The 19,371-nt window shown below is 45.9% G+C and overlaps 1 protein-coding gene across 3 annotated transcripts in view; it reads left to right on the top strand.

The window, feature by feature from the left end:
• The window catches only part of cyth1a (cytohesin 1a), a 31,182-nt gene extending 12,365 nt beyond the window's left edge, over positions 1-18,817 (top strand). For 2 of the 3 annotated variants that reach the window (XM_079177742.1, XM_079177743.1), the window contains exons 2-13: positions 7,150-7,232; positions 9,141-9,205; positions 10,163-10,229; positions 10,328-10,446; positions 11,778-11,858; positions 12,056-12,168; positions 12,954-13,102; positions 13,204-13,315; positions 16,884-16,960; positions 17,048-17,116; positions 17,589-17,743; positions 18,147-18,817. In XM_079177742.1, the coding sequence (XP_079033868.1) occupies positions 7,150-7,232; positions 9,141-9,205; positions 10,163-10,229; positions 10,328-10,446; positions 11,778-11,858; positions 12,056-12,168; positions 12,954-13,102; positions 13,204-13,315; positions 16,884-16,960; positions 17,048-17,116; positions 17,589-17,743; positions 18,147-18,225 (1,169 nt within the window). In that variant the 3' untranslated portion in view covers positions 18,226-18,817. Of the gene's footprint in view, positions 1-7,149; positions 7,233-9,140; positions 9,206-10,162; positions 10,230-10,327; positions 10,447-11,777; positions 11,859-12,055; positions 12,169-12,953; positions 13,103-13,203; positions 13,316-14,607; positions 16,961-17,047; positions 17,117-17,588; positions 17,744-18,146 lie in introns of those variants that run through there. The other variant, XR_013767480.1, reaches the window with a different exon arrangement.
• The last annotated feature ends 554 nt before the right edge of the window (positions 18,818-19,371 follow it).

Below are 19,371 nucleotides of genomic sequence, written 5' to 3'. Positions count from 1 at the left end.
GTGTGTGTGTGTGTGTACACGCACTCATGCTGTAAAAACAAGGCGCTCGGGCTACGATGAGTCTGGAATACTGCGAATTTTTGGAATGCATCATTAGCATCGGGATGATGATCATGCAAATACACGATTGTCTTCAGGACAGACGGCATTGTTAAGCTGGAGTTCGGAGGTGATGATGATGACTGGTCGCATGACTGGTCGGGAGAGAGAAGACCTGGCTCAAAGTGCTGACTCATACCAACAGCTCATGACCTCGTCACTGTGGTGACCAGATGAAGACGAATGAATGAATGATATATATGTGTTACCCATTTTTAACAACGTTTTCTCTGTTGGGCCTCTGGGTCTTATGATATACCGTATTACCCTCTGAAAACACTAGTTGTTTGTGTACGTTTCTTTTGAGCAGGTTGTTTTAATCTAGTAATCCTAACAGGATTTCTGATCCTGCAGGAATGAGTCCTAAAACACGGGACTGAGTCAACATTTTTGCACCTCTGGTTCCCTCATCTCAAAGTTGATTTGTGTTTTTTTTAATGGATAAATTGGATAAATGCCTGAATTATGGTCTAACTGTGGTTAAAGCAAGAGGCTAAATGAGACTAAAAAACGTCATCAGTCCGACTAGTCCGCCTTCACAGCCTGTTTGTGTTTACACTCATGAGACCGTGGTGTAGTTCTAGTCTAACATTAGCTTTAGAAGATTGTCTTGCTGAACAAAACGTGTGTCATAAAGTTGTGTTTCTGTGATAATCCAGAATCCAATGGAAAAATCCTGTTGGCTTTTTGTCGAAGGAACAAGTGCGATACTAACTTCCGGGGTCGCCGTACAAAACGTCGTCATCCCTGGAGCTGCTCTATTAGGGATGTGTGTAAAGCAGCAATATGTTTTGATGAAACACAACTCAACATATGTCATCATATACATCGGTTTTGAAAGAAAGTTGTGGTAATTGTGATATAGACCTTTTTTTATATTGCCCTCTGTGTGTGTGTGTGTGTGTGTGTGTGTGTGTGTGTGTGTGTGTGTGTGTGTGTGTGTGTGTGTGTGTGTGTGTGTGTGTGTGTGTGTGGAGGCAGAGAAAGGAATGACCACTGGGTGGAGCCTCCATGTTAATGGCAGTGACAGCAACATTCAAAGAGTGAGTAGAGAGGGAGGGAGGGAGAGGAGGGAGGGAGGTAGTGAGTAAGGCTCCTTCCCCAGACGGGCTGTCAGTGTGCTGGGAGCATGCTGGGAGCTGATAGCTGAGCTGTATCTGTCTCCCTGACCGGAGGAGCCGGCTCCTTCTCTCTGCTGCTGGTCATGTGGACGTCCAGCTCGCCTGCGTTAAGCCAGAGGAGCTGACAGAAAAACAGACTGCTGCCTTTTTTTAATATATATATAACAAGGAAGAGTGAGAGAGAAGAGGAGCTCCCTGGAAGGACACACACTTGACACTTTGGAGGATTTCTCTCACAGGTTAGCGCTTAGATTTGCTGACGCTCGTGTGTTTTTATTTGTTGAATTGATCTGGCGTTGTTTTCCACAGGTCTGTTTGTGTTAGCTTGTCATCTCTGGTACTTTGCTATCATGCGGGACTCTGTCCCCCCCCCTGCAGCCACACTTTGACAGTATTGAAGATTAAATCTGCGAGGATGAAAAGAAACTAGGATGAGAATCATTTGAAGTGCTAGTGGTCTGACTTATCGTCTGCTGGGCCGTCCTGTCATTCGGCAGCCTGGTTTGTTGTGTTGTGGTTAAGATGATTGAGTGCTGGTGCAGCAGGCTAACGACTGGGCAGCGTGGTGCTGTCAGTGGGGGTGAGGTGTGTCTGTATGAAGGCATATATTTGTTTTGACTCTTCAGGATCGTATGTAAAAGTGCAAACGGAGGTAAACTCTTCACGACCAGGGCTGCAGAAGTCGTGCTGCAGTTTTACTTGGTGGCACAAAAGCAAGCTGGGATGACCAACGAGCAATGTAACAAGTGCAAGCCAAGGATGCTTCAGCCATCAGTCCCCTTGCCTGGGCCCTGTTGAGGAATGTCCTGAGAGGCCAAATGCAGACACAAAGGCAAAGCTGTGATCGTCCCACTGTCTCTGTGTTCTCCTGCCACTCGCCGTCCCACGCCTCCCCGGCCCAAACACAAGGCTCCTTCTCCCATTATCTCTCCTCCTACCTCCTACCTCCTACCCTCAGGCCAGGTCAGGTTGGACTCTTTGTGGCTCTTTGATCCATAACTGGTGGTCTGTTTTTGGTTTCTGTTTTTGTGTTTGCCAACAGTGGATCTGAAGGTCAGAGGTGAGGAAGTTCTTAGGCCGGTGCCCTTATTAAAGAAGGCATTCCTTCATAGCCCCGTGTTCCACTTTGTTACAAGCTGTCTGGTTCAGAAGGTGTGTGTGTGTGTGTGTGTGTGCGCTTTCAAATATATATGAGGGAGAGTCCCCTTGGGGGTTTACTGTAGTAATGAGATTCAGTCTCAGATCAGAGATCAGCGGATTAGACGTTCACGTTTTAAATCACCCTTTGTTGTTCAAGCAGCAGGAAAGATCAGAAAGCTTAGGGACATTTTAATAGACCTGTGTGTGTGTGTGTGTGTGTGTGTGTGTGTGTGTGTGTGTGTGTGTGTGTGTGTGTGTGTGTGTGTGTGTGTGTGTGTGTGTGTGTGTGTGTGTGTGTGTGTGTGTGTGTGTGTGTGCCCATACCAGCTCACATAATCGATTGTTTGTGTGTTGTGCTGAATGCATTAAACCTCATCATGAAGTAGACTGCGTCTTGTTACAGCTGGCTCTCTCATTGCTTTAGGCTCGGGGTCGATTGATCGGAGCCTACAGAGACCTTCAGGGTGCATTTTGCTGTTTAAAAAAGGGAACTATCCATGAAACCGTAACGACAAAAGCTGCACAGCAGCAACAACAGCCTTAAGCCTTAACAGGAGAAGGGAAGGAGGGCTGGACGAAGCTGGTAAGATTGGCTAGAAACTGGAAGAGAGGTATAAAGGAGAAGATCAGGGGAGGAATGACAGAAGATGAAGAGTAAGGGTAATCAGGCCGAATGTTAAGTGTGAGGAACAGATCAAAATATACTTATGTACAGACACACAGACACGAGGCTGCAGACATGGATGTGCATCTTTTTGCATATTCCCTCAGTCAGCAGATCATAGGCAGCGTTGTAGCATAATAAATGCATTGATGTCTCCATCTGGTCCAGTAGATGTAGAGATAATAGACCCAGCGTCACATTAAACGGTGTCATTTCCCCATTCTGACCTGTGTGTCTTTAAGTTCACCTAAATGTTTATCCAGCAGTTGTGTCAGCGGCAGCCTATAGGTGAGGAGCTTATTTAGTTAATACGTTTTTTTGGAGGAGCTCCCTAAATTGGGTCACATCTGCAGGGAGGGGGGGGGCTGAGAGATCCTAAGCACTCAAGAATTCTAATTTCCTTATTTTTCAAGGAGAGTTCCTCAGTGATCTGGGTGGAAATGAGACGTCTGTCCCTTCTGCCAGGACGGCAATCAGGATGTGTATTAGTGGGCTGTGCCGCTGTGGGAGAGAAAGCTATAATTGGTATCTCCCTCGATGTCTCCTCCCCTGTGCTCTCCGCTGACCCAGCCCTCACTAGAAACTACTTCATCTAGGAACTCTGCAGACTCTCCGAAAAGCAAAAGATAAGGACACATGGTGTCAAAATGTAAAACAATTGTAGGATAAAAGGCCGTTTATTGAGGAATAAACGGCCTTTTATTCCTCAATGGCCATGAGTGTAAAATGTTAAATGCACAAATGTTTTTTTGTAAGAAGGGAAAGGGATGCGTAACGGATTCAGTCCGAATATCACAATCTGGACAGTTCCAGTCAGACGCCGTTAGCGTTTGAAAGCTGAAACAAAAAGCAAGTTGCTGAGCGCTGACATAGCGCCAGGCACGACGGGAGATGCACTGTGTCGGCCCCGGGCGTCGGTGTGTGTGTGTGTGGGTGTGTGGGTGTTAAGCATGTGTGCGTATGTGCGTGCACGTCGCGTGGAGGTCTATGTGCACGACTGCACGCCTCCGTCTGCTTTCCGGGCAGCGCGAGTCCCTGAAGGAGTGAAGATGTGGGCGCCCGGTGTTTATCTGTCAGCCTGTGGAAATCACTACATTCATCGCTGTAGGGCCCCTCTGCTTCTGAGAGGCCCCTAAAGTCAGATATAGACAGGGCAGATGAGGAGCGGTACATGTTGTGAACATGAAGGGAAAAACAACACTTCCTCTCATATAATTTGCTCTTCAAACTCATATCACCGCATCAGCAAGAGATGGGTGTTGTTATTTGGATGGATTATATTATTACGGTGTCAGTACATCTGACAAGTCTTTAATTAGGATAATTAGCTTTCACCACAGAAACAGATTCTCTCCATCCCTCTTTCTTGACCTTATTTACCCCGTCCGTCTCGTGTCTTTGTCATTTCCTGTCTGTTTTCTGATGACGGCCTCTTTTCATCGGCCTTACCGGTGCAGAAGTTTGCCGAATGACGGCCAAGCAGCTCTGCCAGACAGAATGGAAACGAGCAGCGCTCAGCATTTATTTAAGTTGATGGGTTCTCCCCTCATCTGCTGTGTTCTGGGAAATGACACCCACTTGGTGCCCACCTCTGGCACGTGCGTTGGCGGGGCCTCTCCCTTCCCTGATGTGGTCTTGATTATTTCGGGTGGAATCGGGAAGGCAGTGGTGTGTGTGTGTGTGTGTACCTGACCGGCTTTTCGAGTAGATCTGATCGTGTGGGTAACAACAGATGACGTGTGTGGTGGCCGGGTAGAAAATCTGGCCCTTTAATCCCGGGACCGGTGGTGTCATCATGCATCTGCAAGATACTGGTTTCCTAATCTCCTTGTTTGTGCTCTTGAAGGATGCATAGGGAACATATGATTTACATCCTCAAATGATAAGTTTCTATATAATTACAGCCCTGTTGTGCAGCTCTTCTCTTTCACTTTGTGGTCCTCTTCTAAGACTGAATCGCTGTGGGTTGTGTTGAGTCTCCAGCTGTCTTCTTCTGGCTCCCTTTCAGCGTCCGTTAGCCGCCCAACCTGACATCACATTTCCAGAAAGAGGAGTGAACTTCCTGCGTTAAGCTCATCCTCCTCGTTGCTCTGGTTTGTGCCGTTGAACTCGCAGCCCGCTCTGGGTTCACTCAGCGTGACATTAACTCGCCCAGTCGATCGGCAGACGGGCTCATTAAATGCTAGCAGAACACATATTCTCAAATCTGTCTGCACTGTGTTTTGTGTGTGTGTCTGTGTGTGCATCTCGGTCTGTATGTAGTCTGGAAAACAACATGGCTTTGTATTGCAGCTCCCTAAAGACCCACTGTAAGGCTCTTGTGTTGCTCTTCTATTGTCCGTTATCCCCGTGGTAAATATTAGCTGACATTGCAGTGACTGTCGTGGGTATTTGCCTCACGTCGTTGAGGTTGGCATACCTTCTTTTATTACAATGAGCGCTCTCCGTTATGCAGCACATGTTTTCTTTTTCGAGGATATCATTTATTCCGGATTTTACGCTTGGATAAAATCTTTACGGTCACATTGAATGAGCTGATCTTGCGTTTTGCTAATTGTGAAGTTATGAATGTTCGTGTGTGTTTGAAGGCACAATGAAGCTCTTACTCTCCGGATGGCTGGCCTTTCCTTTGCTTTATTGATTGCTGCGTTAGATTTAGTTTAGCTTTTGTAGCCTTCGTTCCACTGACCTCTTACTGCAGGTACACTGCGTCACATTTAGTCGAGAATTTTTTGCGGTTTTGTTTTGATTATGTCGGACCAATATTTAATTAATGTTTTTATTTAGCAGAGTAAAGATTTTTTTCTGGGTCATTGTTAGTATCATAGAGTTGTGAAATGAGTACTATAATACCTTGTGTTCCATCTCTCTATAACCATTACCCAGCTAACCGTTGGCAGAGTCAACCCTCGTCTCCTTTAACCCTTTGAACCCTGCTGCTGAGGTAAAGAGGGGAGGAGAGGAGGTGGCTTGTGATTGGCCACTGGGGGAATCAGAGAAAGAGTCACTGAGTGATTTTACCTACATGACCGCTGGGACTCGAGCAGCTCATGGCGCTGTCGGGGTTCGCTGGGTTTAATTGCGACTCATGCTAAATATCTCTAGTTTTGTGATGCTGCAACAGTTTTTCAGTGCGAGTGTCCTCCAAACAACGCTTTGCAGCAGTTATTTTGCTGCAGAAAGGCCAAATGGTTGGATTGTCACACCTCAGAGGGCACAGGCTTTCACTTTATTTCACAGGGGAATTAATCATTCACTAAAAGAGATCAGTGTTGTTGCACATTGGATCATGCATTTTTTTTTACAGCAAGCGCAAACACGTCTTTGGAAACACTAAGAGAATGAAATCCCTTCCCTCCAGTCATCTCAAATGTTTTTATAGAAGCATAGAAAGTTGTATTTTAGCTGTTTCCTTTCAAAGATTTTGACTCAAGCAAGCAATTATTACCTTATTTAAAGGGTAATTACATGTAATTCTGAAGCAAGAATTACTATGTTTTAAAATAGAGATGCAGAAAGAGTAGAGGCAAAATGCCTCCAGAGCAGATTGTGCTGCTTGCGCTGATACTAGTGGGATCCCTCCATGCTTGTAGTGCAGGTAAGGCTTGCGCGCACACAAACTAATTGTCCATCAAGCAGGACACGTTGCGGCGCCCCTCAGTCCTCGGCACAGAGCTAATTATGGCGTGATTATAGTGTGAGTGACGGGAGGACTTTTGTCACATTTGTGCTACTCTGACATCGATGCTCAGCGCCGCCCGGCTGACCCGAGCCGTTTCATTTAGTCGGACAGATTACACACAAAAGTGAAGTCCTCTTCAAAGTGCTCCTGTCTGCTGCACACTTGGTTTCCTTCTGGTGTAGATGTTTCTCATATATATTTTTATATATATATCTGTATATATCTGCTGAGCCCCTTGCCGTGGGCATTCAATCCCTTTCTGATATCAAGGGGGGAATTATGATGTTATTTCTGTGCACTGAGATGCCCGGAGGGACACGCCTCAGGGGATAGATATGCATAGCGAAGGATTAAGGTGCATTATGTATTTTGGGCGACTAACCCTTCATCCTCTCTCTCTCTCTCTCTCTCTCTCTCTCATCTCTCCCCCATCTCTCCCCCAGTGCCGGACGACCTCACCCCAGAGGAGAAGCAGGAGCTGGAGAATATCCGCCGGCGCAAGCAGGAGCTGATGGAGGACATTCAGGTAATACTGGAACAGGATACGGGGGCTGTTTGTCTGTACATAGCTTATGACACAGAAGAAAAAAAAAAACTCCATGTGTGGCTTACTTACTCAAATCTTTTTTTATAGAAACTACTTGATTTTATCTGGAAAGTATTATGCCCAACTGCAACGCATTTCAGTTACTTTGACTGGCTGTAAAAGCTTGTACATTTTATGGAAACTATTCTAATTGACACTTTATAGCACAGCTAATATTAATAAAATATTGAATTGATCCGTTCATTAAAATGACCAGACTTTACATTTTGAGGCTCAAGGGGCAAGAGGATCTTCATTTTTATTATTATTATTTGGCTCACTTCCAGTAACTTCAGCTAAAACTACAACTTGTTAAATATATAAATACCTCTTATCCATCTGTACAAATGTCTCCTTTACAAGAAGCACTTAAAATATTTCACCCCGAGTGGAATGTGAGGTATTTCCTGCCAAAAAGCTCGCTTTAGCAAACCATTTCAACTGTTGAGCCATTTGTGTTTTGTAGATGTTCTGTGTCTCTTAAGGGTGTTTTTATTGAAATGTGGTATTTGAATATAACTCAAGTCTAAAAAAACACGATGAGCATACAGATAGAATAGGATTAAGCTCTTTATGAGGAACGTGCTCACGCAGCCAGCTGAATATCCCTCGTGTACTCTCTGATTTCCAAAGAAAGCCAGGATTCAAATCAGCTTGGCTGAATTTCCCTAAAGTGGTTTGTTTGATTCCTGTCCGTGGCTCATGGTCTTTTTATTTTTTATTTTTTGGGCTGTTGCCTCGACCCGAGAGCAGAGCTGATTATTGAAGCGAGCTGCTCAGGTTCAGTTCTGTCACTCAATAACCAGCTCGGTAAGCAAACAACACACAACTGTCCTGCCCCAGAAGAGAGTTGGCTTCCAGATGTGGACTGACGGACAAACATCAGAGGATCCAACGCCCTGCCTGACCCCCCCCCCCCTCTTCAGCCACCACTGCTGCCCCCGGTCCATGCCCCCCCGCCCCTCAACCACCCACTCCCCTGCATGAACACGGCCTTTTGTTTGCGGAGGCAAGCATCTGAGGAATGTGTTGTGATTGCGCAGGGCCTTCTTGAAAACACAGATGTTCCCTTTGTGGTTTGGCCCAAAGTGAGTTGGTATTATGCGTGAGGAGTTATAAACTAACACTGCAGCTGGATATGAATGGAGACACGCGATGATTGTAGCCTTTTTACTTGAAGAGCTGCCGCCTCACATGACCAATGATAAGCTCCGTCTGTACACAGGATTTCTTTTGTGCCGTTATTCCTCACTTTCATCGAGCTGACGTCAGCCGTAATGCCCCGACTGCGCCAGTCTGGCACCAGCGGCCCTGGCTCGATCAGCTAAATCTGCCTCTAAGGCCATTAATCACTAAAACGCTTCACAAAAATATAATCCACTTTTACGCTTTCTTCTGACTCCATTCGTATTGAGGTTATCCATGAATGTTCTCTGCCTAATCAAATTCAGGATGAGAGGATTGTTTGAGAGAACACGCATACGGAAACACGTTGATGTAGATAAAGACAGCTGCTGTCTGTTTTTAGTCGTGCAGCGGTGTGTGTGTGTGAAGTTTCAGCCCATCGGAAGTGACTCTGCTCTCCGTGTTGAGCCGATGGTTCCGTTGCGAGTGTTTCCTGGACGTGATAAAAGGCCACCTGGCTTATAGACAAATAAAGGTGATTCAGAGATGATGGCCTCTCCCTCGACACGGTTTAATAGAGCCACGCAAAATAATTTGCATGTTGTTTTGTGTCGGGTCACGCACGCCCCCACGCCTCCTGGTGTCAGGGAAATTAGCAGGCCGATGATGAATTCATTCTCTTGACGTTCTCATGACATTTTAACGTTTGTGTCTTTTCTGCAGCGGCTGAAGGATGAGATCGCAGAAGTGACGAGTGAGATCGAGAACTTGGGATCCACTGAGGAGAGGTAAGGAAAAAGGGATCTAAAGACACACACTTCCCTCTCTGTTTTGCCTAAATTGGCTTGTTGTTTGCCTTCTATTAACTTGGCAAATGAAGCTGTCAATTATTCATGTTTGATGGGCAGGTCGGGCTCTCCCATCCCACCAAAAACACTTCCCAAATTGGCTCTGCTTTTAAGGCAGTTTAAATGTTTCATCAGGCACACCCCCGATGATGGGAGGCCTCATTGAATAATGCAGTGGGTGTACAGGCAGAGGCAGACAATGCACGGTCCCCGGGGTGGGAGGGAGGGCTGATGTTTGGTCTACTCAAGTGGATAAGGGATCCCATCAGCTGCCGAATAATCTTTCTTGGATCTAAAAAACCCATTAAGAGGTCGCAGCACCTTCTTGTGATCAGAGCTCGCTCCCATCCATTTCTTGAATAAAGTACACGCAGCTCGTGCTGCGGTCGAGTGTTGGTTTTGGCGGACGGGAGCCGAGAGGAATGTTTGCTGCGAGTGAATCAGTGGGAGAGAAGCGGTGACCTCTCACCACGGTGACGGCGGACTCTTTTGAGTGCACTTTGACCCCCTGAATAACTTGAGTCCTGAGAAATGAGACGTTCCCATATGCGTGATGTTAAAACGCTTAATCAACGCTTTGTCGTCAATGTGGAGGGGGAGGAGAAGCCCAACAAATGCAAAATGTTAATGGGAATGAATGAAAATCAATGAAATCAAATAAAAATATTCATTTTTTGGACTGTTTGTCAGACTAAAGAAGCAATTTGAAGACATTAACTTGAGTTCAGGGAAATTTGTATTGGTATTTATTGCATTCATAACATTTTATCGACCAAATGCTTGACAAAAAAGTCAGATTAATCAATAAAGAAACGTTATTTGCAGCTCTTTTGTTCATGTACAACATTATTTTCTCATCAAGAACAACCAACAAACATCTACTCCCTTATGTTTCAGGAAAAACATGCAGAGAAATAAACAGGTGGCCATGGGGCGCAAGAAATTTAACATGGACCCCAAAAAGGTAGGTGGAAGAAACTGTTGTGATTCTTCAGAAACGGTAATTTGTCCCACATGTTCTCTGAAGCAGGAAGTAACCCGGGGCCCCGTCTCTCTCTTTAGGGGATCCAGTTCCTGATCGAGAACGACTTACTGAAGAATACCAGTGACGACATCGCTCAATTCCTCTACAAGGGCGAGGGCCTCAACAAAACGGCCATCGGGGATTACCTCGGAGAGAGGTCAGGATGAAGACTTTTCCCTCTTATCGAACCGTCTCTTATCATGACTCACCAGCACACATCCATGTGCTTGATGAAAGCATGGAGTAGCGAGTGCATATTTTCCGTATTGCCGTTTCCTCTCGGTTAGGCACACGCCCATCCTTTCGGATTATTGGTCCCACGTTTAGAGCGTTCTCTCGTGACGATGTCCGTTACTCAATAGCCTCCATCTGTCTTTGATTATCTTACTCATTGATAAGATCAAGAGACTCACTACTCGGGAATGCATGTCTTTGAGGGCAGTTACAGATTTCACTCGAGAGCTGAGACCGTCCTCGGCGACGGCGAACTCATAACACAGGAAATGGTGTTCGGCCTGATGTACATTACGCACCGCTCTGGGACTACAGTCAGGGTGTGGTCTTTGAGGTCAAACCAGGAAATGGAGTTCAGGCCGTTGATGGATGCTCCTCGTTTCATTGTTATCTAGCTCTCCGAGTGTTCTTGATTCCATGAGGAGGGGCCGGAGCAGCAGCAGCGCGAGAGCCTTGAGACGCGATTGGTCACTCGTCCACTGGGAGCACTGGTGACTGTATACGACTGTGTCAGCGAGAGCCCCTCAGAGCCTCCACGTGGTCCCACAGGGCAGATCATTTACTCTGAAGGCCGGGGAATGATGTCATGATGGAGATTAGAGGGAGGTGGTGGGTGTTTGATGGGAGTATGCAGCGTATCACAGACCTGGGTCTTCAGACACACTCCTGATGGGGACTACTTTTCAAATGAGGCAGTGATCAAACTTTTAGGAAGAGCTTCTAAATGAGCATGGTTTAGTTTGGGCCTTCCTCAGCATCCGCCGAGTAAATCCTTAAAATCCACTTTAATAGATTTCTTTGGAGGTTATGACCTTTTTTGAGCTTCAACACTTAGACGACTAATCCATCAACAAAAATGTATTTATTATTCACAATTTTTAATGGATTGAATAATAATTTTAAAGGGGAACTCTCCGGATTTTACGCGCTTTAGTGTGTTTACAGGTCTTGGGGAGTATTACTACATGTATTTTGTATTTTTTAAGTGTCCCTTGTGAGTCTACGTTATCGGAGTGCAGTGCTAAATTGGTGATCCTATTCTCATCACAGGATTCTGCTGCTTTTCTTTGTCTTGTATGATGAGGCAGTTGAGAATCATTTGGTTTTGAACTGGGGTCGGACCAAACTAGAATGACTTTTGGTCATTTTGGGCTTGTGACCGTCTTTATTGACCATTTTCTGATATTTTATAGAACAAACAATTGTTTGAAATGTTTACTAATAAGCCATGTTGCCATCTTTTGTCTCCTGTAGAGATGACTTCAATCTCGAAGTCCTTCACGCCTTTGTGGAGCTTCATGAGTTCACAGACCTCAACCTGGTTCAGGCCCTAAGGTAAGACAGCATCTCCCCAGGAGCTAGCATCTTCAGGTCTCATCAAGTCCTTGACTGGACCCTCAGAGCTTTGCCCCGCCCCTTTTAAAAAAATGTAAATCATGTGTGATACAGTCCATTTTTTAAGAGTCTCCTGAAGATGCTTTTCCTTGTGGACGTGAGTCTGTTGCTGACTGGTGAGCGGTGTCCCCTGACAGACAGTTCCTGTGGAGTTTTCGGCTACCGGGAGAAGCTCAGAAGATCGACCGGATGATGGAGTCCTTCGCTCAGCGCTACTGCCGGTGCAACCCTGGCGTTTTCCAGTCCACAGGTAGCGCCGTCACGCCATTAAAAAGCCCAAAAGCTGTGAATGTGTGCACAGTGAAACAAAGAACAAAATGACTTCCGTTTGTCTTCTGTCTCAATAGTTGGTTGATAAAGTCTGAAGTATAGCTAATAACTAGTTGTAACTCTCTGTTGGACTCCCTGGAGCACTTAGTTTTCCATATCGCACTGAGATCTAATGGCGTGCCAAAGGAAATGGCATCTCAACTGCTTTGTTTAGCAGACAGAAAGTCTGCTGATGTGAACCATGCTCTGGAAGGGTGTCTGGCTTTTGGGAAACAATGCTCACAGCAGACAGCCGCCTGCCTCTAACATGGATGCAGATGGATGTGAATAATGCATGGGGTCTTCTCAACAGCCTAACGGGCCAGATAAAGTGCTGCTGCGTCAGCCGCGTGCTGGCCACGCCGTCTTTTAGCAAACACACACACACAGATCAGAGTGCTTATCCAGAAACACACACGCATACTTAGCTGCCCTCTCCCACCCACCCACTCTCCTCGCTAACGAAGCCTCGCCTATCTGTTCCTCTCTGTTTGACGGTGGTCCCCTAAGTGCAGTCCTTTCAGCTCGGCTCATTTACGTTCACATTTAAACACTGAATTAAACACTGGCAGAGGTTTTATGGTAAACAGCAACCTATTTCTCATCCCCCTCTTATGGTGTGATCTCGTGTGTGTGTGTGTGTGTGTGTGTGTGTGTGTGTGTGTGTGTGTGTGTGTGTGTGTGTGTGTGTGTGTGTGTGTGTGTGTGTGTGTGTGTGTGTTACAGACACCTGTTACATCCTCTCGTTTGCCATCATCATGCTAAACACCAGCCTCCACAACCCGAATGTGAAGGACAAGCCTTCTGTGGAACGATTCATCTCCATGAACAGAGGAATCAACGATGGAGGAGACTTACCCGAGGACCTGCTCAGGGTCAGTACGCCTTTAAAACTCAAAGTTATTTCTCTCCTCGTGAGGGATTTCTCCTCAAACCTGCTCTGGATTCATAGTCAACTATTATTTTTTTGTTGTAGAATCTGTACGACAGCATCAAGAATGAGCCTTTCAAAATCCCCGAGGACGACGGCAACGATCTCACACACACCTTCTTCAACCCAGACAGAGAGGGCTGGCTGCTAAAACTGGGTGAGTGGGGGGGGGGAGTACATGAACACAGATATTTGGGCTCATGATGATCTTACAAAAAAATTAAAAATAATGGTGCTCTCGTCAGTGCTGATAGATTACCTCGTGTTGTGTTTTCACAGCAGCACATATTGGTAAATGATCTCAAGGCGGCACAAAGTGAGGTCAATAACCTGTGTGTGTGTGTGTGTGTGTGTGTGTGTGTGTGTGTGTGTGTGTGTGTGTGTGTGTGTGTGTGTGTGTGTGTGTGTGTGTGTGTGTGTGAGAGAGAGTGTGTGGATAGGTTTGTACACACTCCACCCGAGGCATCTGAAGACATCTCTGTCGGCTTTCATGTATTATGAATGTGGTCAGGACACATGTGGAGGCCTTTGAAATATTTATGACGGAGCATATTCATACGCTGATATGCAAGCACTCGCACAAATACTGACTTTAGTAGCTTTTGTAAATAAAGTGTATGCACACACACAAACACACACACAATGAACACACACACAATGCACATACACATCAGTTATCCTGAGATGTGTTTATTGGAGATGTGAAACTCCCAGCAGGCCTTGGAATTTTTTAACAACAAAGGAGTTATCTTAGTGTTAAAAATTAATTTTTAGCAGTGTTTCTTGAGGGTTTTTTTCCTGAAATTCAGACTTTAACATATGTTCCGGCACACACACACACACACCTGTATCGTTACAAGTGTTTCACAGGACGTCAGCTGTTACTCTCACTGGTCACACAATCGCTCTACAAGCAGAAAAGCACAACCCTGGTCCCCTGAACTCTTCATCCTCTTGTTTCCTCTGAGATCTCTCTCTGTTGTACAGATTCACAATGAATATAATAAAAAACAAAAAGCCTGAATGTGAGACCTATAATTGAGTCTTCCAATCACTGTGAATCTTTACAACAAACTACACCAAGAAAGGGAAGAATGACTCTCTCTCCAATGACCCCAAGTTGGCAGATTTGAGTAAAACAATCAGGGTGGAAGGTCAATCGCTGGATGCAACGGAAATGGACCGAAGTGGAGGCGATATTTCATGTAGTGCTTTACAGTGACAATGAGTAGAACTCCCCCATGTGGGCTGGTGTAATAACAGCAGGCGTAAAACCTGTTCACCCTCATTGAAAATGAAAGCTGTAAAGCAGTGCATCAAAGCCTCCCTGGAACCAGATTAACAGGACTGTGGTGCAATAATTCCTTATCATTTAATTTTAATTTTTTTTTGTTTTCTTTTCCTCTTCGTTTGTTTGTTCCCATGATTTTGGCTGTTGTCTTTCCTCAGGAGGTATGTACACCTGCTCTTCCCAAACGCTAGTCCATCTCTCAGCTCTCGGGTGCTTTTGGTGGTCCGCCATGCTTTTTGTTCTTCCTCATTTTTTTTTTGTATACGTTCACGCAGGTTGTTTTTGTCTGTAGATTTTTTTTTTTTTCCTTTTGCGTCTCTCCATTGACTCATTTGAACTTCAGATGTTTGTCTGTTCAGTCTGTCATTGAGCTGGTGGTTCGTCCACTCTCTTTTATCTCCGTGGGCTCGGGGGAGCTGACTCTTTGTGACCGCTCCACTGAGCAGTTTGACCCGTTTTTTTCCTCTCTATGCTGCAGTGGTCATTCTCTTTGATCTGTTTTTTTTTTGGAAGCTGCATTATACCTTTTTTCCATACAGCGAACACAACAAAGGGACTGTCTGCTTGACTCTCCAAATTGATAATGAACCCATTTACCCATTGGCTACTTGTTGTTTGCTCTCTGGTCGCATGGAAAGGGAATACTGCACCTTTTCCACAACGTGGCTCTGCTCTCCTTATCTGATGCTGTAAATGGATCTGAAGGGTAACGGTGTGGTGCTGGACCGGACCGGACCGGACTGGACTGTGGGAGAGAAGCATGGGCAGAGGAGTGTGCCCGAAGGGATTCAGGGCTGGTTTAACAAACAAAAACAAAACAAAAAGAGAATCTGTTAGAAGAACCCATTTCTAATTCGTCCTGTTGAGATAAATCATTCACAAAGGACTCATAAAACTATCAACAACTAGATATGACTTGTTCCCTCTGAACCTCTACTTGCCCAGCCTCCCACACAGTCCCGTCTTGCATGGGCGCCCCGCCCGCTCAGCTCCACTCCGGGCCCAGCACCGTCCACACATCTCTGCAACAATCCGCTGGGACGTCCCGTCTCGTCCCAGACATTCTTGCACGGGGAGGAGGTCTCCCCTCTCTCTTTTTAAAACAATTTTTTTTTCTTGGGAGTGACGGGAACACACGTGACCACGAAACCGCTCGCACAACCTCCAAAACAACCCAATCAACTCTCGAGCCAGTCAGCTGTGTGATTCTGCCATCGCGTCTCGTGTTTTCTGTTTGTCTGCTTTTCTGTTGCAACACACTGACGGGTGGAGATGGCGAGAGGGGCTTCTCCACCTCCGCCCGTCGAGTGAAGCGTGTGTCGATGGCGTCTGTAGATTATAACAAGCGTAGGCTGAAGTGTTTGACCTATCATGGCATCTTGTGATATGATGGCATATCATATACAGTGCTACCGCTGTTATATGATAATACACGTGTGTTCTACATGTCTGTATATAAACCTCCTCACAGCCTCCTCTATCCCGGTAGATGGGTTCTATCATTGGTGGTGGGATAGTCTAGACAAGGCTTAGGTCTGTATGTCATGGTCTCACTGGTCACTGCTGCTATATGAACGAGAAGTCACTTAACAAAGCCAAAACAGGAAATTCGAGTCTGAGATGCCTGTAGAGAATCCGAGCATAGCTCCGGGCGCTGGGCTTCTTGCCGCTCTTCATTTTGTTGGCATCCCATCTTCCCAGCGTGAGAGGGGCCATCTGCTACTGTGATCAGGTTTCCCCTCACAGGAAGTATGGGTGACAAAGGGGGGTCAGAGGTCAGCTACAGACCAGCGGGGTACAAAGTTAACCAGAGAGCCCCCACTGGGCCTGAAAGAGAACTTTAATCCTAAGTGACTGTTTACTTCCCACATTCACCCCTCGTATCGTCATCGGAGGGCTTTGCACCAACTGAACTTATTAAACTAAACCAAATAGACTAACTAGAAGAGAGGTATACATGTCTATGTACATAAACTTCCTCCATAGATATGTATACCGTCTATCGATCCTTCTGAGTCAGCAACTAAAGAAAAGAGAAACATGGATCAAGTAAGCAGACATTCATAGACACACACAGCTTTACTGTATAGCATCACATTGACAAGAGTTAGCCTTAATATGGCATCTATTAACTTGGCCTGGACCAGCCATTAAAATGTAGGTGTGACAGGAGCTAAAAGTATTCAACACATACAAGGCGAATTGAAGATCTAAAGGCTATGGGGCTGTGGTGATGGCGAGCGCATGGTGCGATGGTGGATCAGGGTGAATAGCGGGATGTTCTGGGTAAAAGGAGTCCTGTGGAGCCGTCATCTGTCTGTCTGCCCATACATCTGTCTGCCTGTCCGCTGCTCGACCCGGTGCTTCGGTGCTCGTTTCTCTCTCTTTCTTCTCTCTTGCTGAGCCTGTCTGACGCCGGCTGTTTGCTCCACAGGGGGACGAGTTAAAACCTGGAAGAGGAGGTGGTTCATCCTCACAGACAACTGCCTGTACTACTTTGAGTACACCACAGTGAGTACAGCGACGTTTTCTCAGGCCCACAGAGAATCATCTGCGCCCTCTGCACACCGTCTCTCACGTATTTTAATATTTGTGCAGGACAAGGAGCCCAGAGGAATCATCCCACTGGAGAACCTGAGCATCAAGGAGGTGGAGGATAAGAAGCCTGTGAGTACAGCTCCCTCTACGGGTTCCTCCTGGGATTACACACACTGTCAGGTTTTACTACGACCCATTTCCTAAATACAGGACTCTCTTTAGTGCAGCCCTTTTAGAAAATTGAGGATTATTTTAGCTGAGTTTGCACTGCTGTAGTGTTTATCAAGCACCACTTTGACATTTGTAGAAATCAATCAAACTGATTTATTTCATAGATATAGACATTTAATTGACTGCTTGATAGGCAGTTGCATTTACACACACAACCATATTAGCTGCCAGTAACTTACTCGCCACTTTATATGACGCAGTATATGAACATTGTGCCATAAAGAGGGATTTCTAAATCTCAACGTCGGACCCATATGGTTCTGTAGGAACATGAACTGATAGTTTATTGCCTTTTTGATGAATACAGTTATTTTTGTCTTGTCATCATACGTTCTATCACTTCTAACGTGCTTCCTCTTCACTTCTGCAGAACTGCTTCGAGCTTTTCATTCCTGACAACAAGGACCAGGTGATAAAAGCGTGCAAGACCGAGGCTGACGGACGCGTGGTGGAGGGCAACCACACCTTCTACCGCATCTCGGCCCCCACTGCTGAGGAGAAAGAGGAATGGATGAACAGCATCAAGTAAATGGTTTTTCCTCCTTCGCTCAGTACAAGGGTTGGAACTACACATTCAAATTGCAGTAATTAGCTCTACACATAAGTATCTTTGCCTCACGGCTCTCCCAACGTGCCTCCTCTTCATCTCTCCTCCATGGTTGTAGATTATTACAGTGCTGATTAGCACTTCCTTCTAATTACGTAAAAAAAAGAACTGTTGGGTATTGCAGATGCTACTTCTGCAACCTAATTGGACTTAAATCACACACGTTCACACATAAATTACAATAAAAACTGAAAAAGGGATCCCTACTTTCATGCAAATGCACCACGTCTAACATCACAGTCCCGCATAAGTGCAGCAATTTACACACTTGCATCATTCCTCTTCGCTCACCGACGTTGTCCTCTGCATCTGTTCCCACAGAGCCGCCATCAGCAGGGACCCCTTTTACGAAATGCTGGCAGCCAGGAAGAAGAAGGTGTCGTCCATGAAGAGGCACTAGAGCTGCTCAGCACTCCAGATGTTGCACTTGACAGAGCAGAGGGGGTCCCGGCATCCGCTCGCCCCGTCTGGGTCGGTGCAGACGCCGAGGCGGGGGATTTCTCTTGGACACATACTAGGACTGGCTTTTGGCCTCTACAGGCTAGAACAACGGGAAGCATGCTGGGGTTTCTAGATGAGAGTCGTGGCCGAAGCGTCTTCTTAACCTCCCGTCTCTCTTTCTCCGTCAGCTTCGTGTGCTCTCTGTCTATGAGGTCGTAAAGGAAAGCTCGCTGTGTATCTCGGCAAAATCCTCTTTTGAAGATGCTTTAAAAAAAACTAACACCATTCCCGTACACATTGTGCACACACACACACACACACGCACCATGCAAACACTCATGCCGCTCCCCAGTAGCACACATCGTTTTAAACTCAGCAGGTCTGACCAAGTGTGGCACTTCAACCAAAATGTTCCTCGCTTTTCAAAAAGAAAAGAGCTTTTCTGATGTGCTTTAATACGTTACGGTAATACGTGTCTATTTTTACAGCTTTAAATGTCAATTCCTCTTAAAGTCTTGTTTCTTTGCTTTTGTAGAAAAAGAAAGGTCTCGTGTGGGAGGGAGGGAGGGAGGGAGGGAGGGTTTGATTCGCCAACGGTTTATTTTATAGAAAAAAGAAAAACTTGAAAAAAAAGTTGCCACTCAGGAGATTGTTACGATGTTCTCAAACTTTCCATGTCGGCGTTGACGTGGATTCTGTTCACAACACGACGGCCATGTGAGGCACGAAAGCCTCACCGGTGTCCCAGACTGAACTGTTTTTGTAAATGTGACGCGGCTGCAGACGGAGGTGTCTGCTGGTCTGGACGGGGTCTCCGTGTTTGATCTGGCTTTCTCTCTCGCTGTTCATTTCCTGAAGGTCCTGGAGATGCATCCTGGGGATTAGAGTCTTTTTAAAGGCACGAGTGTTCATCACCCTGGGCTTCTTTTTGAGGTCTTAGGTTGTCTGGAAATTAGGACTAGTGGCCCCCCCCCTTTTTTTTTATTTTCTCTCCCCGTACATTTTCTCTTATTTTGTTTCAAACACAAAACCGCTTCCTGTTACTTCATTTTGTTGTTAGGAAAGTTTACGTCACTGCTGCACGGTGCCTGGCACTCTGGATGAA

This window comes from Pholis gunnellus, assembly GCF_910591455.1.
Source record: "Pholis gunnellus genome assembly, chromosome: 17".
Classification (NCBI taxonomy): Eukaryota; Metazoa; Chordata; class Actinopteri; order Perciformes; family Pholidae; genus Pholis; species Pholis gunnellus.
This window is presented reverse-complemented; position numbering and strand designations above follow the sequence as displayed.